We start from the raw sequence: 26,887 nt of genomic DNA, 5'->3' as shown, positions 1-26,887 counted from the left end.
CAGCTCAACTTGTCCCTCTAGTTATAGTTTCATGACACTGATTGGTTTTTGTGTCGCCTCTATGGAGTAGTGGCGACATAAAGGGATCACTACGTTGTCTTTGTCCTTCACAAAACTTGTCCGGACTACTCATTAACTACTGGTGACTATGCAATTTCATCCAAACTTTACAGGAATGATCAGTAGCAAGTCGAGTTGTGCATATCATTGGCTTTTTATGGTTTAATGAATTTTGTCGAAGTAAAGTTTATCTGGACTTATGCATATTACATGGGTTTTCCACTTTAATTAATTTTGGCCAGTTGAAAAGGGTGTTAATAAAGTTTGTCAGAATTACTTCTCTTATACCACTTAGTGACTTATGTTGAATGATTTTTGGCGGAGATATTGAGGTGGTTTTTTTTTGTGTTGCCAATAACACAAAAGTTTGTCTGGACTACTACTCAGAAGCTACTGGTGCAATTTCATCAAAACTTTAGGGGAATGATCAATACCATGTCTAGTTGTGTATCTCATCAACATTTTTTGGTTCATTGATTTTTGTCAAGAGTTTTGGCCCTTTAATGATTTTAATTTTGTCTTGACTACTCCTGTTACATCACTAATGCAATTTCAATGAAACTTTACAGGATTGATTGATAGCTCAAATTCTTGTGCATATTACTCAGATTTTTAGGTTGAATGATTTTCGCAGAGTTATGGCTAGCATTAGGTGACACATCATCACTTACGGCCCTTGAATTTTTCTTCATAAAAAAGGAAATGAGGAAGAAAAAAAAGCAATCGTCCACAAATAGCCAAGTTTATTGTTGCTGTATATCTGGCAAGTAAAGCATGTCAACTCACACTTTCTAATTTCATACTGGAGCCTTTTTTATCAGACTACCTAAGAATGCTACAGTTTGGTGATCATCCATCAATTAGTTCAGTAGAAGATATCTACTTTCAGCTTTAGAGGCCCCTAAAAAGGGGCCAATCAAATTTGCTACCTAAGAATGTTACAAAGTTTGGCGATCATCCATCAACTAGTTCAGTGAAAAAAGATGTTTAAAGGTTTTTCTATTTTCAGCTTTAGCAGCCTCTAATAGGGGCAAATCAAATTAATAAGAGCAAATTTGATAAAAGACTGCCTGGGAATGCTACAAAGTTTGGTGATCATCCATCAATAAAGTCAGTAGGTGTTTAAAGGTTTTTTCTATTTTTAGCTCTAGAATTCAATTTGCCCAGCAATTTCTTAGATGAATGTTGACAGACGCAGGGTATCCCCCTTTGATAATAATAGCTCACCCTGAACCTTCTGTTCTGGTGACCTAAATATACAAAAATATGCATAGGGACCAACTTGACTGCCACACTTCGTATCGTCCACATCTGCACCTAAAGCTTTTGCGACGGGCGTATTTTGTGTCAATGTCACCCTTATTCAACTGTTCCGGTTTAAAATTGACATTTATATAGTAAGTTATACCTGCATCAAGCTATCGTACTTGCAACATGTTCATGGGTGTATTAAAAGGGTCCACAACTAGACTTGATACTCCTTTCTGCAAAGTTTGGATGAGGAGTAGTCTAGAAAACTTTTGTGAAGGACGGAGAGACAACAGAAAAGTGATCCCTATATGTTGCTGCTACTCTTTCTGTGCTTTTAACTGGTAAAAAATAACAAAAGCAGACCTTTGAAGACATTTATTATGTCAAGTCACATATTGACACAGCATCAAAAATAAATACATCCAAATTACAAATATACAAATAGATACCACTTCTATGCTTGCCGAAAATCTTAAAGTTTAACATAAAAGATACAAACTATAAATCGTACAGTATCATGGAAAATTATTGTATCACTTACAAATATAAACCTACATGTCCTATATGCAATGACTTAACTTGGATACTAATGTAATTTGTTCATTAGAGACACTGTAGAAACTGTAGTTATTAGTTTATAATATTCAACATATATCTGCAGGTTACTTTTTTTATGGAACTTGTACATAAGTGTGATCATCATCTCAAAAAGTACATCACAAATCTGAAATATTTGCCAAATTTTCACAAGCTTGTAATGATGTTTTTCTTCAATCACTCTTCACAATTAAGTTAAGGGAAGACTTTCTTCTTATATACATAGAGTTTTAAGTTTCATACTTTATTAAACGATTCACACATTATTTCCATGTAGCACAGTATATATATAATTACTTGTAAGTTACAAAAGAAACAGGACGATTTCAAAAATATAATACTAAAATATTAAACTAAAGAACAAAATTTCACTTAAAAACATATGCATATCTTTGGAAGGCAGGTGAATTAAACTCTAAACTTTAAACAAAAACTGAGGTATTTGAGAAGAAAAAGAACAAAATGTACTAAACTATCACATCTACACAAAATCTAGTGCTTTTTAACTACTTGTATTGCATGTGACACAATATAAATATCTGTAACTTATAAATATATATAATTATATACATGAATACAGAAATGTGCTATAAACATTACAATATCGGACTACTTTCTACTATTCCAAGTTTATAAAGATGATCCCTCTAATTATCCCCATGATGTATTTAAAAACAATGTCATGCAAGTAATGGAATGTTGATTAAAAGCACACCTTTATCTTATTACATGACACAACCATACCAAAACATCTTTACAATAACCAATATGATTTTAAATTTCCATTATGGAACTACACAAAGGAAGATTTTACTAAATTATGCCATTTTGCACCAAATGATGAAGCTATACAAGTTGTAACCAGTTCTGTCATGATTATTTAGTTCTGGCACGTTTTCCCGAGGGACCATTTGTAGCAGCAGACTCCTCTAGATTCTTCATTCTCTTCTCAAACAGTTTAGACATGTTAGCACCAGCCTTGAACTCCTGTGTTGTACGTTTATTGTATTCTATACAGTTAGTAAAGATCTGTCGTGTATCTTCTACTATTTCAGCAGGATCTGTATACATAAACTTGTTGATTTTGTTTTTTATTGTTTGGAAATCCATTGGTTTCTTGATTATTTCATAATAATCAGGTGCCTGAAAAAGACGGGAAAAATGCCACTGACAATGCCTTCTCCAATATTCAAGGATTTTCATATGCCTTTTAACAGCAATACAATTACAAACTTTTAGGCATCACTTCTATCTCAAACAACCAAGTATAATTGTGGCAAAAGCTTGCTGTCGCAATATGACCTAATTTGTGTTGGTGTGCTGTTAAACCAACCAACCACACAAAACTAATGGTTTCAGATATTTTGACTTATAACAGAAAGGAGATGTTCCCTCTATGTCAACATGTTGTTTTGAATAAGAAGGGCTGTTTATCTGTTTCTTTAAAAAGACTATGATTGAGAGATATCAGGTAAGAAGATACTGGTAGTAAAGAACTCACATCTTTCTTGTTGACTGGTCTGAGGAATGGCCAGGCTTCATCTTCCTCCATCATGCCCAGAACAACATCTTCTAACATCTTTAATTGTTGTACCTTTGTATTTCCCCTTGAACTGCTTACATAATGTTTCGGCTCATCTGAAATAAGTGTTTATAGCATATCTTGATGGATTTTATAAATAAGTACCACAGACTTTATTTATCCAAAATTTTATTCAAAATATTGATTTTGACTGAAGGTAAAGCCCACATAGAGAATTCTACATCAATCTGTCAAGTACATGTAAGTAAGTAAGTAAGCAAATTTTATTATAGTGACATTGTGTTATGTACAATATAATAAACATACATATAACAAATTACAACACCCGGCCACGTTGGGCCTATAAGTCACTTTAAACTATATACAATTCATATAAATGATTTACAATAAAACATGTAAAGCATAGAAAAATTAATCGGAAATACAGTGGTCAATCATCAAAATTCCATATAAACAAGCAAAGCATATCAAAATTTCAAAAGCTATAAATTCTAAACAATGTATGTTGTATCAGTTTCACTATCCATACACTGCAAGATTAAAATTAAAATTTCATCTCCAAATGGATAATGGATTAACTGGTAGTTGTATATTTCTTTTTCATGGTAGTTGTAAATTTCTTTTTCAAACATCTAATTTGGATTAAATCATGAAATCATAGAAAATTACCAGATTTAACTTCTTGTACAAGTTTCGATGTTGATTTTGCATTTCTCTTCATTTTAGGTTTTTCCTCAACCATTGGGGAGTCTTCCCTTTTTCGTTTTCTCCCTGAGTTTACAGTGACAGGACTATCTCGTGGACTACCTCGTCTTGATGATTGTCTACTCGAGTTTGGTGTCAGTTTTGGACTACTTTTCTTCTTCTTACCTTAGATTAAATAGCATATCAGCATTAATGATATAAAAACTACAATGTCAGCTGTTTCAAATAATATACAAAACATTAAACACAATGGTTATATTATGACACTTGTCTTGCTTGATGATTTGGTTTTTTAGCTGATTTTTACACATATTTGGTCATATTTCTGCAGTTGTTCCACTTAACCAGTTTTCCTGGATAACTAACCAGTAATTAACATTTTTTCTACAAGTGACAAACTACTTATCTTAGATGTAATAGTTGCTCACCTTTTCCGAGGTTCATCTTTATTTTTCCAGCCTTAGTGTCAGTACCAGAGCAAATCTGACACAACCATTTGCCTTTAGGAATCTTCTTAAGTTGAGGTTTAGCACATGTGAGATGATATGAGAGGGGACAATTGTCACAGCAGATGAGCTTGCCAGATTTACTACATACAGCACATAGACTATCATTCTCCTCATCTGAACTAGCCTCATCCTCGGCCTCCTCCTCACCACTGTAAATATCGACCATTAAGGATATCATGACAAAAAATTTATCTTTACATCCAACATAATATTACTATGAAGTGTATAATTTGTATGCAAGCTGTGATATGGCTTGCTTACAGCAGGAGGATACAATCTGGACAGTCTCTGTATTCACTCAGTCAACAGATACTATATTGGTAATATGCTTGATATTGGAATCATTGGAAATAATACTTCACAGTTTAACATACAAAATATAATTCAATATAGCAGTATAAGGTATAACTATCATTATTCTTTTCTAAATTTTATCAAAATCAGGAAAAACGTAGTAACAAATGGCACTTTTCTGCTGCTGAAGTTATACATTCATAACTATATCAATAGGATAACTTTAAAGGGCTTTGTTATCATAAGTTAGCTACTGCAGTGAATGAAATGCTGTTGCAGTGTAGCATGGGACTCCGTATTATCGGCTTACTTAACTTTTCCTATATGTCTGCATAAAATATCATTCACGAATTTAATAATCAATATTCTGTGTACAAATTCAACTAATCATTACATTTTTTATTAAATGAGGTCAAATATTTTTAACTTCAACATATGCATGACCGCACATGACAAAATACTGAGAGTATGTTGGTAATAGAGTTGCGCCGATAAAACAGAGTTACAGTATATATAATATTTCAATAAATAATTATATTTTAACCTTTCTATTTCTGCCTCTGATTCCTCCTCCTCACCACTTGACACTTCTTCTCTCTCACTGAATGTTCGTCGTCTTCCCTTTCTAGGACTACGTTTTACATCCTTTGGTCGACAATCTGGACAGAACCACTCACCTTGAGGTACATGCTGAAATGGTCTTCTCATTACTACATAATTCAAATATTCAACATGGTTTAACATTTATGATTTTCAATGTTGCTGGTTTCTCATATTAAATATACTGGTAACAATAGTGATTTCAACATTTAATTTCATACTGTGACACAGACAAACATTCTTTTTTATGAAACTTTTTAAAGTGTGGCATAGATGTACCATGTTAGTGACCATCATCTTATATTGATATTATATTTCTTTGAAAATAACCAAAGTGTACATTTAGTATATTATTTCTTACAAACTTATTATCTTATATCTTAAAAAAAATATATTATAAAATCAATCAAATGGATAGTCAAGTTTTTTTTAAGAATTAAAAATCGATGTAAAGATTTTCATTACATTGTTGTCCAAGACAGGCATAAAATGTACATTAATTATGTGTATTTTTACTTTGAGCGGTGGTTTAAGGCAGTACATGTGATGTCCACGATCACATTGATCACACAGGAGGATTTTCTCTGGATCACATTTCCTCCGACAGATTCTACAACGTGTATGAAGAATTGATTTAGACCATGTAACAGATCTCTCTAAGGTAGACAGATGCAAGAACACTTGAGCTAGACTAGTACTAAGTAGACAGGAATCTTCCCAACGCTCCATCACTGATTTCTTTGGTGTTTTCTGCATCATTGAATCTTCATCATCATCTGAATTATAAGAAATGTATGTACATGTAATTAATTTTATTACTAGATTAATAAACTTTGCTCATAAAATGCAAAGTATACATAAAGTCTACACAAAATACTAGATGAAAACAAACAAAGACTACACAAAACACTACATGTTAACAAACATTTGTATATAAATATACAAATCAAATTTGGTACAAATAAAGTGTATAAAGCTATATAACTGATGAAATATTTTATAAAAATTTAAGTACACAAATGTACAGTAAAATAATGATGTTTTTCATAACCTAATGGTCATTTGTTGAAAGATTTCTAATTAGTGATGCATATTTAGCAGTGATAAATAACTTTACAAATACAACCATGGAAAAAATTTAAATTACCATCACTGTCATCATCATCTTTCTTCTTTTTCTTCTGCTCTTCTTTTTTGTCAGCCTTCTGTTTTGCTAGTTTAGTTTTATCATCATCACCTGTTTATATATATATGAAAATCATTTAAATTACACTGCCACCCTGTTGTAACATGCTCAATTTTTAATGCCCAGTGTGATGGTGTTAAAAATGGAAGACAATGTTTATATTGGACCAATCTCTGTTTCTGAACAGATGTTAGAGTGGTCAGAGGGGATATAAGTTCTTCTGTCCACATTGTAAAGAAGAGTAGATCTGTAAAAATTGTCAAATGAATTACTTTGTACATAAGTTATACTGTTAATCTGTATAGAGAACGGTGACCCCATTTTTTCCCCGTTTAAAATGTTTCTGTTATCATATTCTAACAACATGCCAAGTTTAAAGAAATTCTATTGAACAGTTTTGATTTTGCCTATATGTCTATATAAAAAACTCCAGAAAACGTCTTTAATAGGTAAAAGATATTTTGTACTTGTTGATTTTTTATTGTTTGATACGCCGGAAAATGAACCTCCATTAGTCAATGATATAACTTACAAAAAAATCATATTTTCATTATTTACCAAACATGCTTATTTACATAATATCAAAATATGTAATCACTACTTTAAACAGTAAAATATGTCAATGCAGAGTTGTAAAAAAAATATTCTTCAATCTAATCCATGGTTTTATTTCAGCTTTCATTTTGCAACATTTATCAAGTTAAAGGTTTGACCTGATCTGCCAAAGCAAGGCAAAATGTCCTACAGAAAACTCATTCTTAGTGTAATCAACTGTGAATGACTTTGTGTTGTCAAACAACAGTGCTAATTCTAGAAATTCAAAAATCGGAGGGAATTTCTTAACAGGCTTACAAAAGAAATATATCATGTATATCATAATGTCCAATGAATGAATAAAAATCTTGAAAATTTCGATAAGTTTAGAAATTCAGATGTAGAAATTTCACATGTTTAAAACATGCGCTTTTTTGACAAAGTAGCGTGAATCCTGCAATCACATGTCCTAGAATTGAGACTCTGCAAACAAGATTTGATTTCTACAAGAAACAGATACAGCTCTTACTACAAACAAGGAGTAACTAACCCAAGGGTGGTTGCATGTATTTAGGTTCAATTCCTCTAGCAATCTGTACTACAGCCTTTGCCATATCTTTAGCTATAGCCATGGTGTAATTTGCCTCCTCTGTTGACATATCCATGTCTTCTCCATCAACACTTAAAAGAGATAAACAATTTAAAAATAAATTCAACATTTCCTGTACAGTTCAGATAAAGCTCCTAAAACAAGAATATAATTATGCAACACTCTTGCTTTGACACAGCTTAATACATTGCCTTATTATCAGAAAATCTGTTTTTTAGCCTTAGTAATCCTATAAACCTTGAACTAGTATCAAAGGCAGTACGCATCACCAAATATATATATCAGTTATTAAATTTAACAATTGTGTATAAGTGGAACCTTAAGACAGACTGGAGGACAAACTAGGCTTTAAATGCTAAATAAGTTAAGCAAAATAAAAGATGCTTTACATTTTAGATATTATACCCTCCCTATAACTTACTGTTGACCTTAAACTTACTTTGAACTTTCTTCTGTGTTTTCTTTAACGTCTTTCTTAAACAAGATATCGTCTGTACATGGTTCGTAAGCTCCATTTTCTATAGAATCTCTCCATTTTCCTCTGTCTGAAACCTACATAATCAACATAATAATTTATGATTACTATAAAACAATTTAATACAGGCAGTTTATCTCATGCACAATCTGATTGACATTATGAAGGAAACATATTTTACAATTATATCAAACTTATTGCACCTGAATTTGTTGCTTTTTTGCATCATTTAAACATATAACAGTAATTCTCTTTTTTTCAATTTTCAAATTCTGAGAATGGAATTTAACAACCCATTTTATAAAATTTCAATTTCAGTTCAATTCAACATGCATGGTACATAGCAAAAACTATCTATAGGGATAGCTTTCTGTCTTTCAGCCAATTGAATTTATCAACTAGCTGATGCAAGTCAGCTGCTGTAAAGTCATTGTTCTGGTGGAGAATGTGCAGAGAGCATTTCAGTGGAAATTATAGCAAATTCAGGGGAAATATACCAATTTCTAGCTAGGGACAACATTTTTTATTTGGCTGTCAAATAAAGGGGTAAAACATCAAAATGGAGCATGAAGCTAAACTAGTTCTCTGCTATAGAACTGTGATCCAACTAGTCCCTCTTTAAAACTGGGGTATATATTGTACATGTACAGTGATAAAAACAACTAGACTGATTTTATTTTTGAGGCCTAATGAAATTCAAATTAAGGTTTTGCACAATAAAATCTGTAGTTTAAGTAATTAAGCAATCAAACTTACTCTTAGATGGCCTAGAGTACCAACATGTATCCTTTCCTCTAAATCTAAGATCATCTCCCTTAAATTCAGTTCAAGACCTTCATGTGCTGAATCATTGTGCATCATACCAGTTACATTTCTACGACCTCTCTTCCATTCCATTGTCATTAACTTTGTACTTTCACCATTTTCATCATCGTTTTTGCCCTCCTCAGATATATGTAAAATATCAACAGGAACCTTTGAAATTTTATCCAAAATTTTACTTTTGTGTTCTAAAATTGCATTTTTAAGAGCACGTTCACGAAATCCACGGCCATTAAGAGAAAGTATCAATGCTTCTAGATCTTCTTCGCTCCTATAGAAAGCCCATTTATATTTATGTTTAGCAATTTCATTAATCTGTTTTACTGCTGGTGTTTCAATGACAATTGGTGATTCAATTTTTTGTTCAAGTTCTAACATTGGAGGTTTAGAGTCTTCATCATCACTTATAACTATTGCACTTCCATTCTCTTTCTGTGCTTTATTTTCATCTTTATTTTCTGCACTGCTTTCATCAACAACGTCTTTTGTATTATTCACTAGACTAGTATTTGCAGACTGAACACCAAGACTAGTATTACCATCTCCTACAGCACTATTGTTTAGAGATGCATTCATTGAGTCATTTTCTTTATCACTTCCATCTTTATTTTCCTGAGTAAGAGCAGGAGCAGGGGATTCCGCTGATGCCTGAGGCTTAGTTTGATTGAGCTTTGGTGGAGCTGTAAAAGGATCATTCAAATTAAAGGTACTCCCCAGTGGATTTTGTTGTATAACATTGAGTAATTCAGGTGCAACATGACGTTCATCATCTTCTACAAAGATTCCAGGTATAGATTTAAACATCCAGTACCTCCTGTACATTCTATCACGTCCTATAGGGTATACAGCATTGCCGTGTTGGAGATCTAGTATACTGTCTACAAAATCTCGCTCCTTGGACATATATTCAGCCTTCTTATCAGCCTCAGCATCATCTTCCTCTGTTCTCAGCTTTTCTGTCTCCTCCGCGGACGGCATAGAAGCCTCTAGTTCTGCCAACTCTTTCTCAGCTACCTGAATAACAAATGAAATAACTATTTTATCATACTGTCATAATAACAGTATCAGTAATACTGGTACATCATATTGTTAACAGGCTATTCTTGACCAGTGAACTTCCTGCTTATATATAATAACAGACTCCGATAAAAGCCCTCTTCCCAATTGAAAGTTCTTTAAAATCATGCACTTTTCCCAAAACTGATCTTAAACCTGCTTTTTTACTTCCCAAATTAGCAATTCTAGCGATAATATTTCCTAAAATCAAGAGGTTAAGGCCTCTTCCCTATTAAGTGAGAAAAATCACTGCCGTCAAGCCACTTTTAATTTAATACCTTCTGATTCTTTTAGTAAGGAAGTCCTATCTTGTTCTGTGAAATATATGTGAATATCATACCTCAATTTCTGTAGCCAGATCTAGCAAATCTTGTCCAGGTTCAGCTCCATTCCTGAAAAGAAAATATATTGTAAGAAAATGGTCTTTAAAATAAAGATAAAATACAACACATTTTTTTCTGACAACAGCAAAAATGATGGATTTTGACAGCTATTTTAGTACCTAACACAACTTATAAAAGTTAAATGTAGACTTTAAAGCTATATGTTTAAAAAGGACAAGAGCCACTGATACATAAAGAACTTTGTTTTCACTGAATATGTTAATATCACACTGAGAAGTGAGAAAACTAAAAATATGGCTATTAAAAATGTAAGATATATAACATTTTCAAGAAAAACAATTTTTAAAAAATAATTTATTCCTAAGTAAAGACCATTGACTTTCTACTGTTTTCATTAAAGAGCGATAAAAAAAATGCACATATCAAGATGTCAAACATTCAAAGGCTAAGCAAACGCAAAAGTAATTCATTCTTATATAACTTTCTATTTTAGTGAAGTAATGTTATTTGAATCGAGATACATGTCATAAAGAATAACTAGCATCAATAATCTTTTATTATAAAGTTACAAATTTTCAAAATTAAACAAGTTAATATTTAGCCAACAAAAAGTTTGGCAAAGCTTATCACTCACACTATTAGTGAAATTCTGCCAGATAAATAGATTTTAAGTCACAAATAGAACCAATTATCCACTAATTACCATACAATAATATGAGGTTCTGTACACTGTGGAGTCAATACTGAACTTTATTAACCTCATACTAACGGTTCATTACTGTATGCCTAAGGCATAAAAAATACATAAGTAACTAGAAATGTGTCCATAGGACACGGATGCCCCCACACACCACTGTTCAGTCAATCTTATGACTCTAGGTCAAATATTTTTTGGACTACATGTGCCACAAGTTGAAAACTAAAAATCAACAAAGGGCCATAATTCTGTTAAATTTGGTCGCAGCAAAAATTCCTTCCTTTACTACCATCTACACATTAAGGTTGTTCATCCCTGGAAGTTTAAGCAAAATCTGCCATCCGGTTTAAGAGGAGTTGCATTCACAAAATTTCTACATAGTATATAACGAAAAAATCAACAAAGGGCCATAATTCTGTTAAATTTGGTTGCAGCAAAAATTCCTTCCTTAACTGCCATCTACACATTAAGGTTGTTCATCCCTGGAAGTTTAAGCAAAATCTGCCATCCGGTTTAAGAGGAGTTGCATTCACAAAATTTCTACATAGTATATAGTGAAAAAATCAACAAAGGGCCATAATTCTGTAAAATTTGGTCGCAGGGAAAATTCCTTCCTTTACTACCATCTACACATTAAGGTTGTTCATCCCTGTAAGTTTAAGCAAATCTGCCATCCGGTTTAAGAGGAGTTGCATTCACAAGATTTCGGGACATACGGACGAACGGACAAGTGCAACGCTATATGCTCCCACATTGTGGGGGCATAAAAATTAATTGCAGGAAACTTATGCTGAAAACTTACTTTAATGCTTCATCCTTTCTTATCATCTCCTCTCTCTTCTTGAATTTCACAACTCTCCTCTTTTCATTGATATCTCGCTCACGTTGTTTCTCCTCCAACTTGGCTTTATACCTGATATACATTATACAGAAAAATTCATCATTCACATGATATAACAATTTGAATTAATTTTTAATTTTTTTTTTAAAGATTCTCTTCGTTTAAATTGAACAAGGGAATAAAAGTAAGACAAGCTGTCAGTAGGTCAGTAAACTAGACTATTCTCAGTGCTTGTTAGTAATACAAGAGCCTTGGTAATGTAGAATTTTCTATGTTCAGTGACTTATCATGCTCTCAAATTAGTGAGTGAAGTTTCAATCCATTCCCTCCAGTAGTTTTAGAAATACTAACTTGCACACAAAAACTTAACCAAAGTGTGATGATGATGCCTGTGTGTGTACAATAGCTCTCCCTATTCTTCTAATAGTCAAGCTAAATACTGGAGCTTGTTTCCCCTGAAAACTTAGGTACCCAATCATTTCATCAGTTTTAAAAAACTCCAATCTAAATAAATTTCAGATCTATTTATTTCTTTTATGAAGATCTGATGACGACCGTATATGTTTCACCTTCTTTATAATTCGGATTCCCCGAGAAAGCTATTTTAGCCATGCAATCAAACCAGTTTTTACATAGGCATTAGAAGAAGTATCAAAATACTGTTATACGTCGAAGTTAAACAAATTGTTGATTTTTGTTATAAAGGAAAATGTTGGAATTAATTTTTAACAAATTATTTGAAAAAATATAGTCAATTTTTAATGGGAAAGATTGCTTCGCCTGTTTACCTGTCGGCTATATGGACAATGCCATGTTTGTTCATGAAATTGTGAATATTACTTCCTCCGTATTGGTTTTCCCAGGGTTAAAATAAGAAACAACATCGCTTTCAAAATTATGAAAGCTTGCCGATGATTGGCTGTGTGAAAAGTCACCAGAAATAATTTTGTATATGGTCACGCTCATATGTAAAAGCGAAGCGTGATTTAGAGCTGACTTTAATCAGATTGAAGAAACTCCTACAAGGGGTATAGAATTTATAGAGCTGACAATAAATTGTCTGACATTAGACCTTTAGTGTGACCCTGACTGAGCAAACAATGCATGGGTTCTGTACCGCACCTTGCTGAATATAAGATTTACAGAGAAGACACAGCTGTGACAGATGGACAATGGGACAAAAGTGATTCCAATATAGCCCAACTCCCTCCTCATTATGTTGATGGGAAATAACAAGTTGTTATATTTGAGATACCTGTTAGCTGCCTCTTCTCTCTCCCTTTTCTGTTCCCCCCATTGTAACTGTTTCAGGTCATTCTTTAACTGTCTCAACTTGTCAAAGTTGTCTTCTATTATATCTCTTGTTGCAGCATATGTAAGGAATTGGTCAGCTAACACAGTCAACAGCTTCAGTTTCTCTTCTGTAAATACACATTTTATCATACAATTTCTTTCCTAATCTTTAGTATGATACTAAAAGCTGAACTTAGGCAAACAAATATTTAGTTGAAGTGTAAAAGTTGTATCTTATAAAATATTTTGATAAAATTGATCAAGAAATAAAACAATCAAAATCTTACTGTTGATTTTTGAAACTGTTCTAACTTAGAATACCTCTATCATTTAACGCACATGAATATTGTACATGTACATATACAGAATAAAATGTTCTGGAACAAAATATCATTCTGCTATTTAAAGTGGGATTTTATCCAATTAGCAATGATTTTGTGTATGTGCCAATCTCTGAAGGTTACTTAAATTTCGAATATTAATCTCTTAACAGTCATTCTTGGTGTTTATTACATACAATCAATAAATATGGATCAATACACAGCATAACTTTCAGTACTGTACACAAAAAGGCATTAGATTTTCTTCAGGTTATTATTTTCACATATGAATAAATAACAAATACTTCAGTTTTATCAATATTTTCTTACCAGGTGAAAGATCATAGATGTTTTCAATGGCTAACTTGCTGACAATTTCTGGTTCCCTTTTCTTAAAGTCTAGACCTGCATCATCAATAGGCATGTAACCACCTCTCTGCTGGTACCTAAACTTTGCATTAGCCATGTTGCCTTGAGCACCAGAAGCCAGTATGTGTAGACGCAAAATCTCAGTCAAAGTAAAGTTGTCTAAGGGAAGTTTTCTCAATGTCGTACCTACATCAGTGATCAACATTAAATCAAATCATATACTAAAATTTACCAGTATTTCTCCTGCATAATAGAGAATAGATATATTTAATTCACTTTCAAAACTTTTTCAATAATAAGGAACTATGAATGAATATAAAGAAACAGAGACTCATAATTTAATTAAACAATCAAATCTGAAGGTGGGAACATTATTTACCTGAGGCCAAAAAAGAGTTAAAATTCTGTTTCTGGTCTCCAGCCCCAAAAAAGATAGGGTAGGTATGTAGGTAAATCTTACATGTGTATTATATTAAACACTGAATGGTCATACTTCAAGGAACAGAACAAATATATGTTTAATATACAGTTTCTAATATTCTTATATCTGAATGAACTTTGTGCAACTGCTATTCAAAGAACATCAAAGACACCAATGCCGCTTTTAGCTAGATGCACACATACATGTATTGAGGCATTTACTTGTGCTTCTGTTGTGTTTTAATTAATATGCAAGTACATTTACAAGGTCAATATGATGTTGTGTGTAGTTATTGTCAAATATGGTAAGCTGATTCAGAGTGTAAACTTTTTAAACTCGCTGATTGAAAAGTGGAAATTATGCTAAATTTATTATGATGCTGTTCATGTACATTGGCAAAAGAGAGGGCACTATGTCCAATGGAGCTGCATATCATGTCACATAAATGTATTAATTACTGTTGATTATAAGCAGTGACTGTGTTATCACCAATTTAGTTTAAGTTTGATGTTTAAACATTTTTTTAAACCCGGAAAGGCAAAAATAAAGAGGGTCGGTCGGGAGACCTGAAACAGAACTATATTTCTTTTTGCCCAACTAAAACATTTACAGAATTTGCACAAACACATTAGTAGAACATTTGTATACCCATTTGTAATATTAATAATGAAAACAAAATTGTGCCGGAGTTACACCTAAAACATTTAATACGTAACATTGAATGAATCAGGAATCAAAATTTCTGCTTTTGTAGTATTAACAAGCAGTTTGCAACCAGAAAACTAACACCTACTTTTAGAATTTATCAGCTACTAACCTGCAGGGCTAGTGACTCTAAAAGTAATTTTACAACACTTGTGAACCCTGGTCAATATCATTCTCAAGCAAATATGTAGTACAGCTCAAGACCATTTACAGAAGCTGTATGTAACAGTGTACTATGTATTATTCACTTACCATGTGATATAAGAGGAAGATGCGACATGGAAGTAGCTACATCTATCAACTGGTTCATAGACATGTCCGAGGCTGCTATATTCTCTTCTGCCATATCTGCAGCAGTTCAAAATTTACTGTTGTATACATTGATAAATGAATAATATACATTGAAAAATGAATGTGCTACATTGAATTTTTTGCACGACAAACCTAACAACCCCACGGTTGCTGCAGCAATCATAATAGCTTGACATTTTCTCCGAAACAAAAAAGGTAAAAATAGAGAACTTTCATTTCACAGGTAGTTTTAGTGAACTCTATTATTTGTCTGTTTGTGGTTGTGAAAGAGTCAAAACAGTATGAACAATGTTCATAGGCTACTGATCACCTATTTGTGGTGTTGATGTGAATAACTTATCAACTCAGGACTAGGTTTAAGGTTCTAAGCATTAGAACTCCAAACTGGAGCTGATAAACAAGGCTCAGATCAGTAACATTCTTCAAACAATATCCAAGTAAATAAGCATACTAACATATCTTAAGATGTTGAGATTATATAGAGTTATTCTACCTTGTTGTTTGCCTTCTTTAGTCAACTCTGCTTCTTCTTCTTCCTCTTCTTCTTGTAGACTGAACACAGCTGTCAACATCATTAACAACAGATCAGCCATTAATCCACCAGCATCAGTTTCTAACAAAGCTTCGTTTAACGTCTCTGAAAAATAAACAACATATCCAATTATCAAAATACATAACAGAACCAATTATCGAAACTGGTAAAACTACAGGACTAAAGTCAGTATGTCGAAATAGGGAACAGAATATTTAATCAGTGTCCGTGCCTGATAAAAATCAAGCCAAGGATTAAATATTAAGTTTTAGTTATCCATGCCTTCTGATCTAAATTTAAAAGAAACAATCAAAATGTCACAATGAAAACTCCTAGCATTAACAGTCAAGGAATACAAGACACAACCAGGCACTTTAAAAGAACATAAATTTAATTGCATTAAAGAATTTTCTGCTTTTTGGACTGTCAGCTGTTACTTCTCAATCTAATAAGTCCCTTGTATTATTAATACATTATCATGACTTACTTAGTGTAAAACCTTTAGGAAAGCTGGCTTTGAGATCAAATATTGAGCTAAAGCAGTTAACAAATTCTACCACCATAACAGCATCCCCAAAATATTCTGCAGGTAAGCGACACTGTACAGCAGTTGGTTCTGGTAATACCTGTATATCAAACATTCATAAAGTTGCTTAAATGAATAAATGAAAATACAGTAGAAACCCTACTAGAGACCCCCCCTGCATTAAAGCAGAATGCCTCCAGATTCATGCATTTTTCATGAAAATTTTGAAAATGTATTTAAAAATAAAATACTGTGAAGTGAACAAAAAAAACATTTTACACATTGCAAATAGAATTTTAAATCCATATAAATTATCAAAAGGTCAAAATATGCAAAAAAAAATAGTTAAAAACACAAGTACTTAATACACCATCTTAAATTTCTTGCCCCTATTTTTTACATACTTCTATTTTTCAATAATTTTTGTTGTTTAAACAGGCACCATAAAGGTAAAACTGTAATACTTTGAACTACATGAACATTTATTGAGCGTTGAAGGTTACCTTGAGATCATCACATTCAAGGTCATCTCTATGACGACTCCATTCCCTCCATAACTCAGCTTGTATTCTTTTCTCCTCACGCTTCTTCTCCATTTCCTTATGATACAATAATACATGTACATTTTATTGCTTAATAAAAGCTTGGCGAAAATGAAATACAAAACGTTATCAACAATATATGAAAAAGCACATTATTCAATCACATGGCCAGTTTGTTACACTGTAGATTCTGTTACCATGGCACATAACTCTTGTAGCATAGACAAACAAAACTCAGAATTCTCTATCAAACAATATACTTATTATGCAGGAAAATAATAAAAAATTTTTATCTGAAATGCAGTATCATACCATAGCCTTTTCTTGCTTTCTCTTTTCTTTTTCCTCTTCAAACTTCCGTCTAAGTTCTTCTCTTTCTTTAATTTTCTGAGCAAGTTTTTCTTCTTTCTCTTTTTCTCTTTGAAGTCTATCCTGTTCTCTCAATGCTTTAAGCTCTTCCAGTGTAAGTTGAGGAGCATTAACTGCTTTCTTAGAGGCTACAATATATAAAGTCTTTGTTGAAATATCTTCTCATAAATTATCATCTCAATATCAGTGAACAGGCCTATTTACCTATATACATCCATAATGAGCACAGCTATTAACTGGCATTATGTTAAGGATGAAATGCATAATATACTTTTACAACTGTTCAGATTAGAAACATTTTTCTCATGTACATGTATCTATAGCTTCATCAACCACCATAAATGTACACTTCATATAAAAATTAGTAATGATGAAGGCAGGGCCTTTTTTCCTTCTATAATAGGGGCCGGTAAAGGGCTGCTTCCCCAAAGAAAAATTCTTTAAAATCATGCAGTTTTCCCCAAAAATTGAATTTACAGTAAGTTTTTTCTTCCCCTTTTGCAAATGTATCGTGTAATTTCCCCCCAAAATTAAGGTCTGGGCTGCTTCCCCAACCTGTGAAAAAAAAGCCCTGGAAGGCAAATTCAATACCATTATATTTGTTTTCCTAAACAGAATTATTTTAAATGACTTTGGCTTTAAACTAATTTCTCAGAAAAAACATAAACATATACCGTTGTCAACACTTTTTTTCGCAGGAGCTGGAGATGGTTCCTTTGATTCTTTTTTAGGAGCTGGCGGCTTCTTAACTTTGATCTCTGAGAACTCAAACTGAGGCATTGGTCCACTAAAAATATCCTCAAACTTCACAGTATCCAAGTGGAACTTCTTCACTTTTGCTTTCTGTAAACATTTAATAAATGAGACAATGAGATTACCATAAAGCATATCTAAGTCCACTTGAAACATTCTGAACTTAGGAATATACAAGATCATTGGCATTTGCATTTATTCTATTAGATTTGCATATAATTTTTTGTATTTGGTTATACACACATTGTTGGTTACTTTTATTGCCTATTCATTCCAATTTACTTACATTCTGATCATAATAATATGGTTTGTTTAATTTAACATCACACCAAGCCTGTCATACTCTTCTGGTGGAGGAAGCTAAAAGGTGCGTGCCCCTCCACGCATAATTACAGACAGGAACAGGCACTGGCCACCCACTTACAATAAGCTAGCTGGATAGCTCCCTCACATGACAGAACTTACAGTCACTGGAGGAGCAATTTACAGATCTGTGTAAATTTGAGTAGGCTAAATATCACGAAATTCACATTTACATGAGAAAGTAAGCAATGAGAACTAGCATTTGAAAGATTGATGATTACATATACCTTGACTTTCCACATTCCATCTTCATTTTCACAGCTCTGTTTCAGAAACAATTTACACTTGTCTCTGGTTAGCAAGCCTTTTTTACGACTGAAAAATAAAAATAACTTGTTCCCTTCATTGCAAAAAAGAAAGCAAACAAATAACATGACAAAGAGGTCAATCTTATTTTTTTTTCTAACAGTTGTTAAATGACCTCATGGGATATCATGAATACATTTTTATCTCTTTGAAGGCATTATCCAAAACTATTTTTCATGCATATGCATACTGACGGAAAGCAGGCTTCCTTTTTGGATTTTTGTTTATTGCTTTAACTAAACAAACAACAATGATTGGAACGTGTTACAAGAACACTTACCTGATCATTTTGAAAGAAACTGTGCTTGCAGCAGTCTTTTCATTGGCTTTAACAACATACTTGAAAGTCTCTGGTTTCAAACCATCTTTCTTTTTCTCTGGGGTTCTGAAATAAATTACAATGATGATCATATGGTCAAATATAACAGCAATTTTTTTCAAGACTTTAATACTCCATATTGTTCTTTACTCTAGCCTTAAGGGTTAATGTTCAAAGGCAGGGATCATCCTGGTCAGGATTTTTAGTGAGAGATTTTCTCTCATTTGAGACATTTTGATGAGAGAAATTAGATTTTCTTGAGAGATTTAATTTTCATGATGGGCGAGGTTAAAAATATGGAAATTTCTAACTTTTTAAAAATCACTGTACATATAAACATTGTTTATCTAATGAGGATATAAGAAGATGTAGATCTGTTTATTACAGTGATTTTTGTTTTCACTTTTTTAACACATCTTATGCCTTTTCTTTTGTGATTTTTTAAACATAATAAAATTCTAATTGTGAAAATAAATATAACACCTTTATTCTGAAATATAAAAGAATTATACATGGATATCTACTACAACTATTTTTGCAGTCAATGTTCCTAATGGACAACACTGTACTGTACAGAAGTGATTGTTGAGATTTGAAGAATATTTTTATAACCTTTCATTTTGTTTTCTTTATGATTCTCTTCACACACCTCCCTCCATTAAAAAATATACCTGAATACATAATGACAAATATCTCCATATCCACAAATATAAACAATAACTAAAGTAATTTTTATTCATAAACATCATTTTTAGTGTTATAAAACACCTTTAAATAACACTCGGCTTCCTTTTAGAATTTTTTTTTAATCACGACATCGCGAAAATATGTGACAAATGAATATTTGTCTGTTTTCCGCTGAAACATTCACAATTCTAGCTGTTGCTGATTGCAATTATATAAAATTAAATATTTTTGTTCAATAAAAGAACATTTATTATCGGCTATTTCATCAGGAATCGTAAAACAAAATTTTTAAATTTGTTCTTTACGGCAAAATTTACCGTGGTTGATGTGACATTTAGAAGACAAATTTTACCGGTAGATTTATTTTTGACATGTCCATTTTTATGTTAGTCTGTGTCTAAATTTTTTTATTAAAATCAATTAAAAGTGTTTTGTGTAAATTCTCGACTTACAGATAGATAAAGGTTAGCCATCATACCTTATTTCTGTACGGTGAATTTGCGGTCTCCGATCGGCAATTATTTTAGGCTAAATAATTCAAAGTGTTGGACTACTTTTTGGAGTTTTTTACATCGATTTCGTTAATAAACAATTTGAAATTAAATTCTTGATGGGAATCGTGAATTTTTCATCATATTTTTGTGTAATTTTAGCATTCCTTAGATTGTGTTTAGACATTTTCCGGCTCAAATTGCCGTGCGAGATTTTCTCTCATTTCACAAATTTTTCTGAGATTTTGGTGATATTTTTGCGAGAAATCGCGGAAATCGCCCCTTAGAATGATCCCTGAAAGGAAATAGTTTTCATTTTCAAGTAATTTCAAATACTACTGTTTTCAATGTTATAAGATTTATTAATTTAATAAATGTACATAAATGTTAGAGCTCACAAATACAAGCAGCGATAACATCCAAGTATATAAATAATTTTAAATCATTCTTACTTTTTCTCCTCATCCACGTCCATTGGTTCTTCTCCTGAGTCTCCATTTACGGTGGGTGACAAAGATGTAATACTGGGTGCAATTACATCAATTACTTTAGACACTTTCCTACAACAATAATGATAACATAACAATGATAACATCAGGATTTTCTTCCATCAAGATGATTAAGAAAATAACTATTTAAAAAAATCTCTTCTGAACTGGAACAACTTACAGTATAGGATAAGTTTGTCAATGTAATTCATTTGAATATAAACAAGGCAGCCTGAAGGACGACTATTTCCAGGTACTTTTTGGGGTTTATTTTATAGCTGATATTTGGACATATTCCCAACTGAAAATAGTATATTACTTTTCCAATCCCCATGAAAAATTCTCAATATTAAAGTTACAGAATAAAAATATTGAATAAAAAATTCTAAAATCTTTGAAAATAAGGGCCTCTTCACTGTTATAGCGCTTAAATGTTTGAAGAAGCCATCCTAGACAATGATTGCTTGCATTCATTAAATCAATATACCATCCTACACAGTGATTGTTTGAATTCATTTAATTTACCACTGCAAAATTCAGTCATGCATTTTTCCCCCAATTCTATGGGTATAGGTCATGTTCCCATCATTGCTGCAGTAGATTTTTTACAACCTGGTTTTAGAGCTTCTCTGTGCATGGTCCCATAAAAATTATCCATTTGTGAATAAGTTGATCTTAAAATATTTTTAATGTTATCATGGGGTAACTCTTCAGGATTGCTTCCTGGTTTCAGCGCTCTGTTCAATACATCAATTCATTGTGTATACTTTTATATTTGATCTGAAATAGGCCTGCCTTGACCTTGAAGGTCACTCTGTACATCATCCTAGGCTGGTGATCTTTGTGCAAAGCAAGGCATTTTTTGTCAAAATTGTAAATGGGCCTGTTCATTTTGGGAAAAAAGAGCGGGACATTTCATAAAATTATGAAAATAAAAGACAAATTATTTGGCATTCTGCTGCATTTTGAAACTGGAAACAGTTTGCTATGAACGCTTGAATATAATTTCTGACCTGTGTAAAATCTGCTTCAAGTTGGTACTTTAACCTGGTTAACATGCAAAAAAAAAAACAACATTTGACTTAGTTAAAACTATTTCTGTGTTATTTCAATTGGCGTAAATCAAGTTTTACCGGAAGGTAAACTATGTATCTCGAAGATAAATTTCCCAATATTTTGTGAAATCTCTTTGGAATTTTGAAATTTTTGCCATCGCTTTGTGAAAAAAAGTGCAATTTTGATTTGTGAAGGGGCCTTATATCGGCCCCTGTTATAGAAGAAAAAAAGCCCTGCAAAGTGATTTCAAAACCTTTTAGAAGTACACTTCTGGGGCAGACAAGAAATGTAGATATTTATATTTGACCTTGAAGTTTGACCTTGAAGGCAGCAACCTGGTTGTTTTCAGCACTTTAAGTTCTAAAACAGACAGGAAAATGTTACGGATAAAAGACAGGGCCATTCCTATAACCCCCTCCAGCTATGCAGCAGAGGATTAATAATCAATGCACTTAATAAATGTATGTACATTAATGCTTGTCATTAAAAATTAATAAAATTGTGCATTTACTTAAATTCTGATGTCAGATATTATCAACATACTTAGATGGCCCAGTAATAACATCCACTGTTTCTCCTTTAAAGAATCTGTCCTTGGCAAATACAAATACATCATCATTTAAGTCAGCTAAACGACTTCTCTGGGTTTTGCTGGCAAGGAACAAAATGGGTTTCTGCAAACATGTAGGAAATGATGCTAGTTGTTTTAATGCCTTCTCTTCACTTTCCTCTGCTTCTTGAAAGGTCAAACCTGATCTACCAGTAACTGCACATGACCATACGAGACTGTTGCATAGTATAATCCTCTCAAAGAATTTTCTGTATAACAGATCAAAACACTGTATAACTTCATGTTTTACAAGAAAAGTTCCAAAAGTATGCGTCAATAAAAAAAATATTAATTCAACCTATAAAATTTTGGCGAATTATAACACAAAAAATCATAATGAATAATTAATTAATTCCGGAAATCACTATAATTCTAGTGGATAAGACAACTTAAATTCTTCTGCTGAACAGGTACAGGTGAAAAAATGTTATCTAGCAAACAATAAATAAAAAAAAAATTGTTTTTGTTTTCAATTAAAAATCTTAAAACTACAAATTTAACACCTTTTTCTACAAATGGCTAAAATAAGTACTTAAACCGGCGGCACGAAATACCAAAATATACCCAAATATAGCAATATTTATTTTTGTTTGTATAAAATATAGATTATAATGAGAAATAGATAAATATTTATAAAAAATATGACTTAACCTGCTATAACTTTTCATTCATTCCGTTGAAATGGGCAGATAAGATCTTGTAAGAAAATAAAGTTGTGACATTTGCTTATCTGCTAGTACTATATAGGTTCTTTATGAATGTACTTGCAATTTTAAATCAAGATATGATATTTGTTATCTACACTTACTTTTTTAAGGTGTAATTTTGTTGAAATTTCATATCATATCCAAGTGTCCATGTTATTTAAAAAAAAAAAACGGCTTTAATGGAGTACATATACTGTATTTTGGTTCAAAACACAATGATAGGAAAAATTGTATATTTGGGTATGTCTGATTATATCTTAGTGAAAGTGTATATTGTATTAATGATTAAAACAGCACTTTTTTAGTATTAAACATTTATCTAATTCTTTAATATGATTGGGCAATATTTGGGTATATTAAGGCAATATTTGGGTATTTCGTGCTGCCCACTTAAACACTGTTATACACATGGAGCATCCAGTTCTATCGACGGTAAGATCTGCACACTTAACAAATAATTGTCAATATTCTATATTTTTCTATTTCTGTTGTTGAGGGGACGTACAATTGCTGTCAAAATTGCCGAAACGTAAATTAATGAATTATTTTCAATACTCCTAATTTTATTTCCCCCAAAATTGTTCCAAATCCCCCACATTTTTCAGCTGTAGGGGACAATTCCCCATAATAGCGCTACCCATAATTTTGAAATTCTAGATGCAACACTAAAATCATAGAGCCAAGAAAGATTATCACACATAAAAATTATTCAATTTCAATTTATCTGTCTCAGAATCAGGATATATTTAGAACATAATACTTTAAAGCCAGTGTGTCAAGAAAATATTTATTCTTCTATTCTCAAAATTCTCATAACAAAAGCAATGTAAAGTGAAAGTAGAAATACTGAAATGAAAGTAGCTAATAACTTACTCATAATCTCTAAAAACTTCTCTAGTAAGTTTACAATGGAAAACTTCTTCATCTGGTTTAAGATCGGGTGGTGGTTTTTCTCGATGAAATGGCTGCCTTCGTAAAAGTGGCATCTTAAATTTTGGAGGGAAAAACAAAGAAGTTTTACAAGCACAAACACACTTACACTAATAAAATTATTTATATTTCACTTTAAACAGATAAACGATTTACAAATTGTAAACAAATTTGTATTTTTCGGTAGAATTATTTCTAATCAACTCGAAACATTACAGGCAATGTCACAGCGTCAGCTTTTCCGATTGAACAACGAGGTCAGGCTTTGTGGATAATTTTTTTCATGATTTTGTTAAGGTGAGGGTACAGAAATATGTGATTTTCTCTTGAAGTACAGCATGAAATTCTTCAACTAATGTATATTTGTAAAGAGGAATGATAGTGAAATTTAATTGTGAAGTTGTAACCACCAAAAACGAATAATTACCTTTAAATTTATCAATTATTTTCCCTTTTGCAGACGAACAGCGAAATACAGACATGCGATGGGAGGAGTTTACGTGTAGGATTCAAAGGCGCTGATTGGTCAAAATGTTTGATGACTGACACACAAGACTAAATATGACTTCAATCTGAAGACCGTTTCAAGGGGAAATACTGGGTAAGAGTTGGTCACACGCCACTAATTTCTCTCTTTGTGTACGTACCCCCACAAAAAAATACAACTTATTTTCTGGAAAAAAGTAGTAGGAACAACGTCAAAACGGCAAATTTGAAAATATTGCAAGTTAAATAAGTGTAAAAAGCTCATCTGAGCTTATGTTTATTGTTATATGAATCGAACTTGTAAATAAAATTTACTTGACACCACCTTTAGAAACATGCTTTATAAAAAATATCGTATGCCCAGATACTGCTTAAGGCGCTAATAAGGTTGCACTTACCAAACCGAGCTTGGAACATTTTCTGTTTTGGACTTTCTTTCAGGAATCCATTTTTATTTATGTTTAAGACACATGGGATGTTATAAAATAATCAGAAACAGCGTAGAACTTATGTGTATCGCCTGCTAGTCATAATCAGAATTGATTGCTAAGCAGCATCACGTAGATGTGAAACCTAGGTAGCTATTATGATAAATATCAACAAACGACAATGTACTGCAAAGACAACCCGTTCTAAGTTTAAACAATATCTTTCATTCAGTTTTATCTAGTTTCAAGTAAAAGATACAAGATTAATTGGCGTACAGATGTTAATTCTAATTACATAATATGTATTTTTTACTGTTTATTGTACAAATTTAACATACGAAACCTTTGATTTAAACATATTTTATTGCTCTTTTTACACATAATTAACATTATATTATCATTATATAAACACAAAAGTAGCAAAAGTGTTGAACCACGAGTTCAAACAACATCAGCAAACGGTTCTTACCTGATATATGGAATTATCTAATAATAATAAGACAGTTACAAACCAAATTGAATGATAATAGAGCAGTTAGGGAAATATGCAAAATGAGAAAGAAGAAGAAAAATTAAATAAATACAGGGTCTTTCAAATTCTATTCAAATAGAATTTGAAAGACCCTGATAAATAGAAAAGAAAAAAAGGAGGATAGTGTTCAGTATGTAGGTAAATCAATTGAACGTGGCAAGTAGTATTTACATTGTATATAGATAATATAAAAATGTTAAGATTCAAATATACACGATGATTTAATAAACAGTTGTACCTTATCAAAATTAAATGAGTTATTCTCAACAGAAAGAGATCTTTTTCTAAACAAAAGGGTCTTAATTTACGCTCAAAGGAAACTGCGAGTTGAATGGAATAACTGCACTCTTATTTCGTTATATTTGGGACATTTAAAAAGTAATGTTCGTCATCTTCAATACTGGATGAACAGTAGCTACAAAATGAGTTATCTCGTAAATGATTTTTACAAAGATCCGCGTTAAGATTACTACATTCGTTCTTCCTTGTTCTGTAGGAAACATAAGTTCCAGGTACTGTAAGCGACATGATGTTTCTGCATGGTACATCAAGAGACATATTCCTAGCACTGTAAGAACATAACACTATTATTGTGTTTCCGGTACTGAAATAGACACATGTTCATGGTACTGTCTAAGAGTGCTGTGGAGGCAGATTCCGTTTTTTCCACCTCGGGGCGTTTCGTGTCAATTATTAAAAAGTTTGAAAAGTAATGTGGTAAGAGTACGTACAAAACCTTGGATATCAATAAAGTGAACTGCACACACCATTTGGTCATTTTTAACCGTTTTCTGAATTTAATGTTACACCAATAATATGCGGAAAACAATATTCAAAGAAAGGAAGCCAGCGCTATAGCCAGCCCTATATTTTAAGAGATAATTTGTACAATGGACAATATAATTAGTATCAACATACTATAAAAGAAAAACATGAGCTGTACTTTAATATGGCGCCTTATTTGTCTGTATTCAAATGTATCTTTTGATGTGTATCTATAAGCGATTAAGGGAAAACGAAAAAGGCAATTTTACATATTATCTGATATTGTATGAGATTTCTTCCATTATATAGCGTTTTTTTTTACATATGCCATTTCGTTTTATATACCAAGGAGTGTCATCAAATCTATTGAGATAATAAATACACCCGAGTGTAAATGTCATGTTTAGTTAATTGATCACAACTAGCTTTCCATATAAAAATTCTCACTAGGCA

The 26,887-nt window shown here is 32.1% G+C and overlaps 1 protein-coding gene across 1 annotated transcript; it reads right to left on the bottom strand.

The window, feature by feature from the left end:
• Positions 1-1,671: 1,671 nt before the first annotated feature.
• LOC132714236 (bromodomain adjacent to zinc finger domain protein 1A-like) lies at positions 1,672-24,805 on the bottom strand. Its single transcript, XM_060697041.1, has 26 exons — positions 24,651-24,805; positions 24,167-24,279; positions 22,520-22,795; positions 20,885-20,992; positions 19,216-19,320; positions 18,857-18,944; positions 18,188-18,356; positions 17,457-17,641; positions 17,106-17,201; positions 16,564-16,702; positions 16,038-16,181; positions 15,485-15,580; positions 14,068-14,292; positions 13,380-13,545; positions 12,086-12,196; positions 10,583-10,634; positions 9,121-10,200; positions 8,329-8,441; positions 7,830-7,960; positions 6,707-6,796; positions 6,076-6,335; positions 5,504-5,649; positions 4,585-4,814; positions 4,121-4,321; positions 3,410-3,546; positions 1,672-3,051 (listed from the first exon to the last, which is right to left on the bottom strand). Exons 2-26 carry the CDS (start codon positions 24,277-24,279, stop codon positions 2,785-2,787), a joined length of 4,728 nt encoding a protein of 1,575 aa, XP_060553024.1. The 5' UTR covers positions 24,651-24,805; the 3' UTR covers positions 1,672-2,784.
• Between the last annotated feature and the right edge of the window lie 2,082 nt (positions 24,806-26,887).

Source organism: Ruditapes philippinarum, unplaced genomic scaffold (assembly GCF_026571515.1).
Source record: "Ruditapes philippinarum isolate M1 unplaced genomic scaffold, ASM2657151v2 ctg35_1_1_1_1, whole genome shotgun sequence".
Lineage (NCBI taxonomy): Eukaryota > Metazoa > Mollusca > Bivalvia > Venerida > Veneridae > Ruditapes > Ruditapes philippinarum.
The sequence above is the reverse complement of the archived record's forward strand: the minus strand, read 5'-3'. Positions and strand labels throughout refer to the sequence as shown.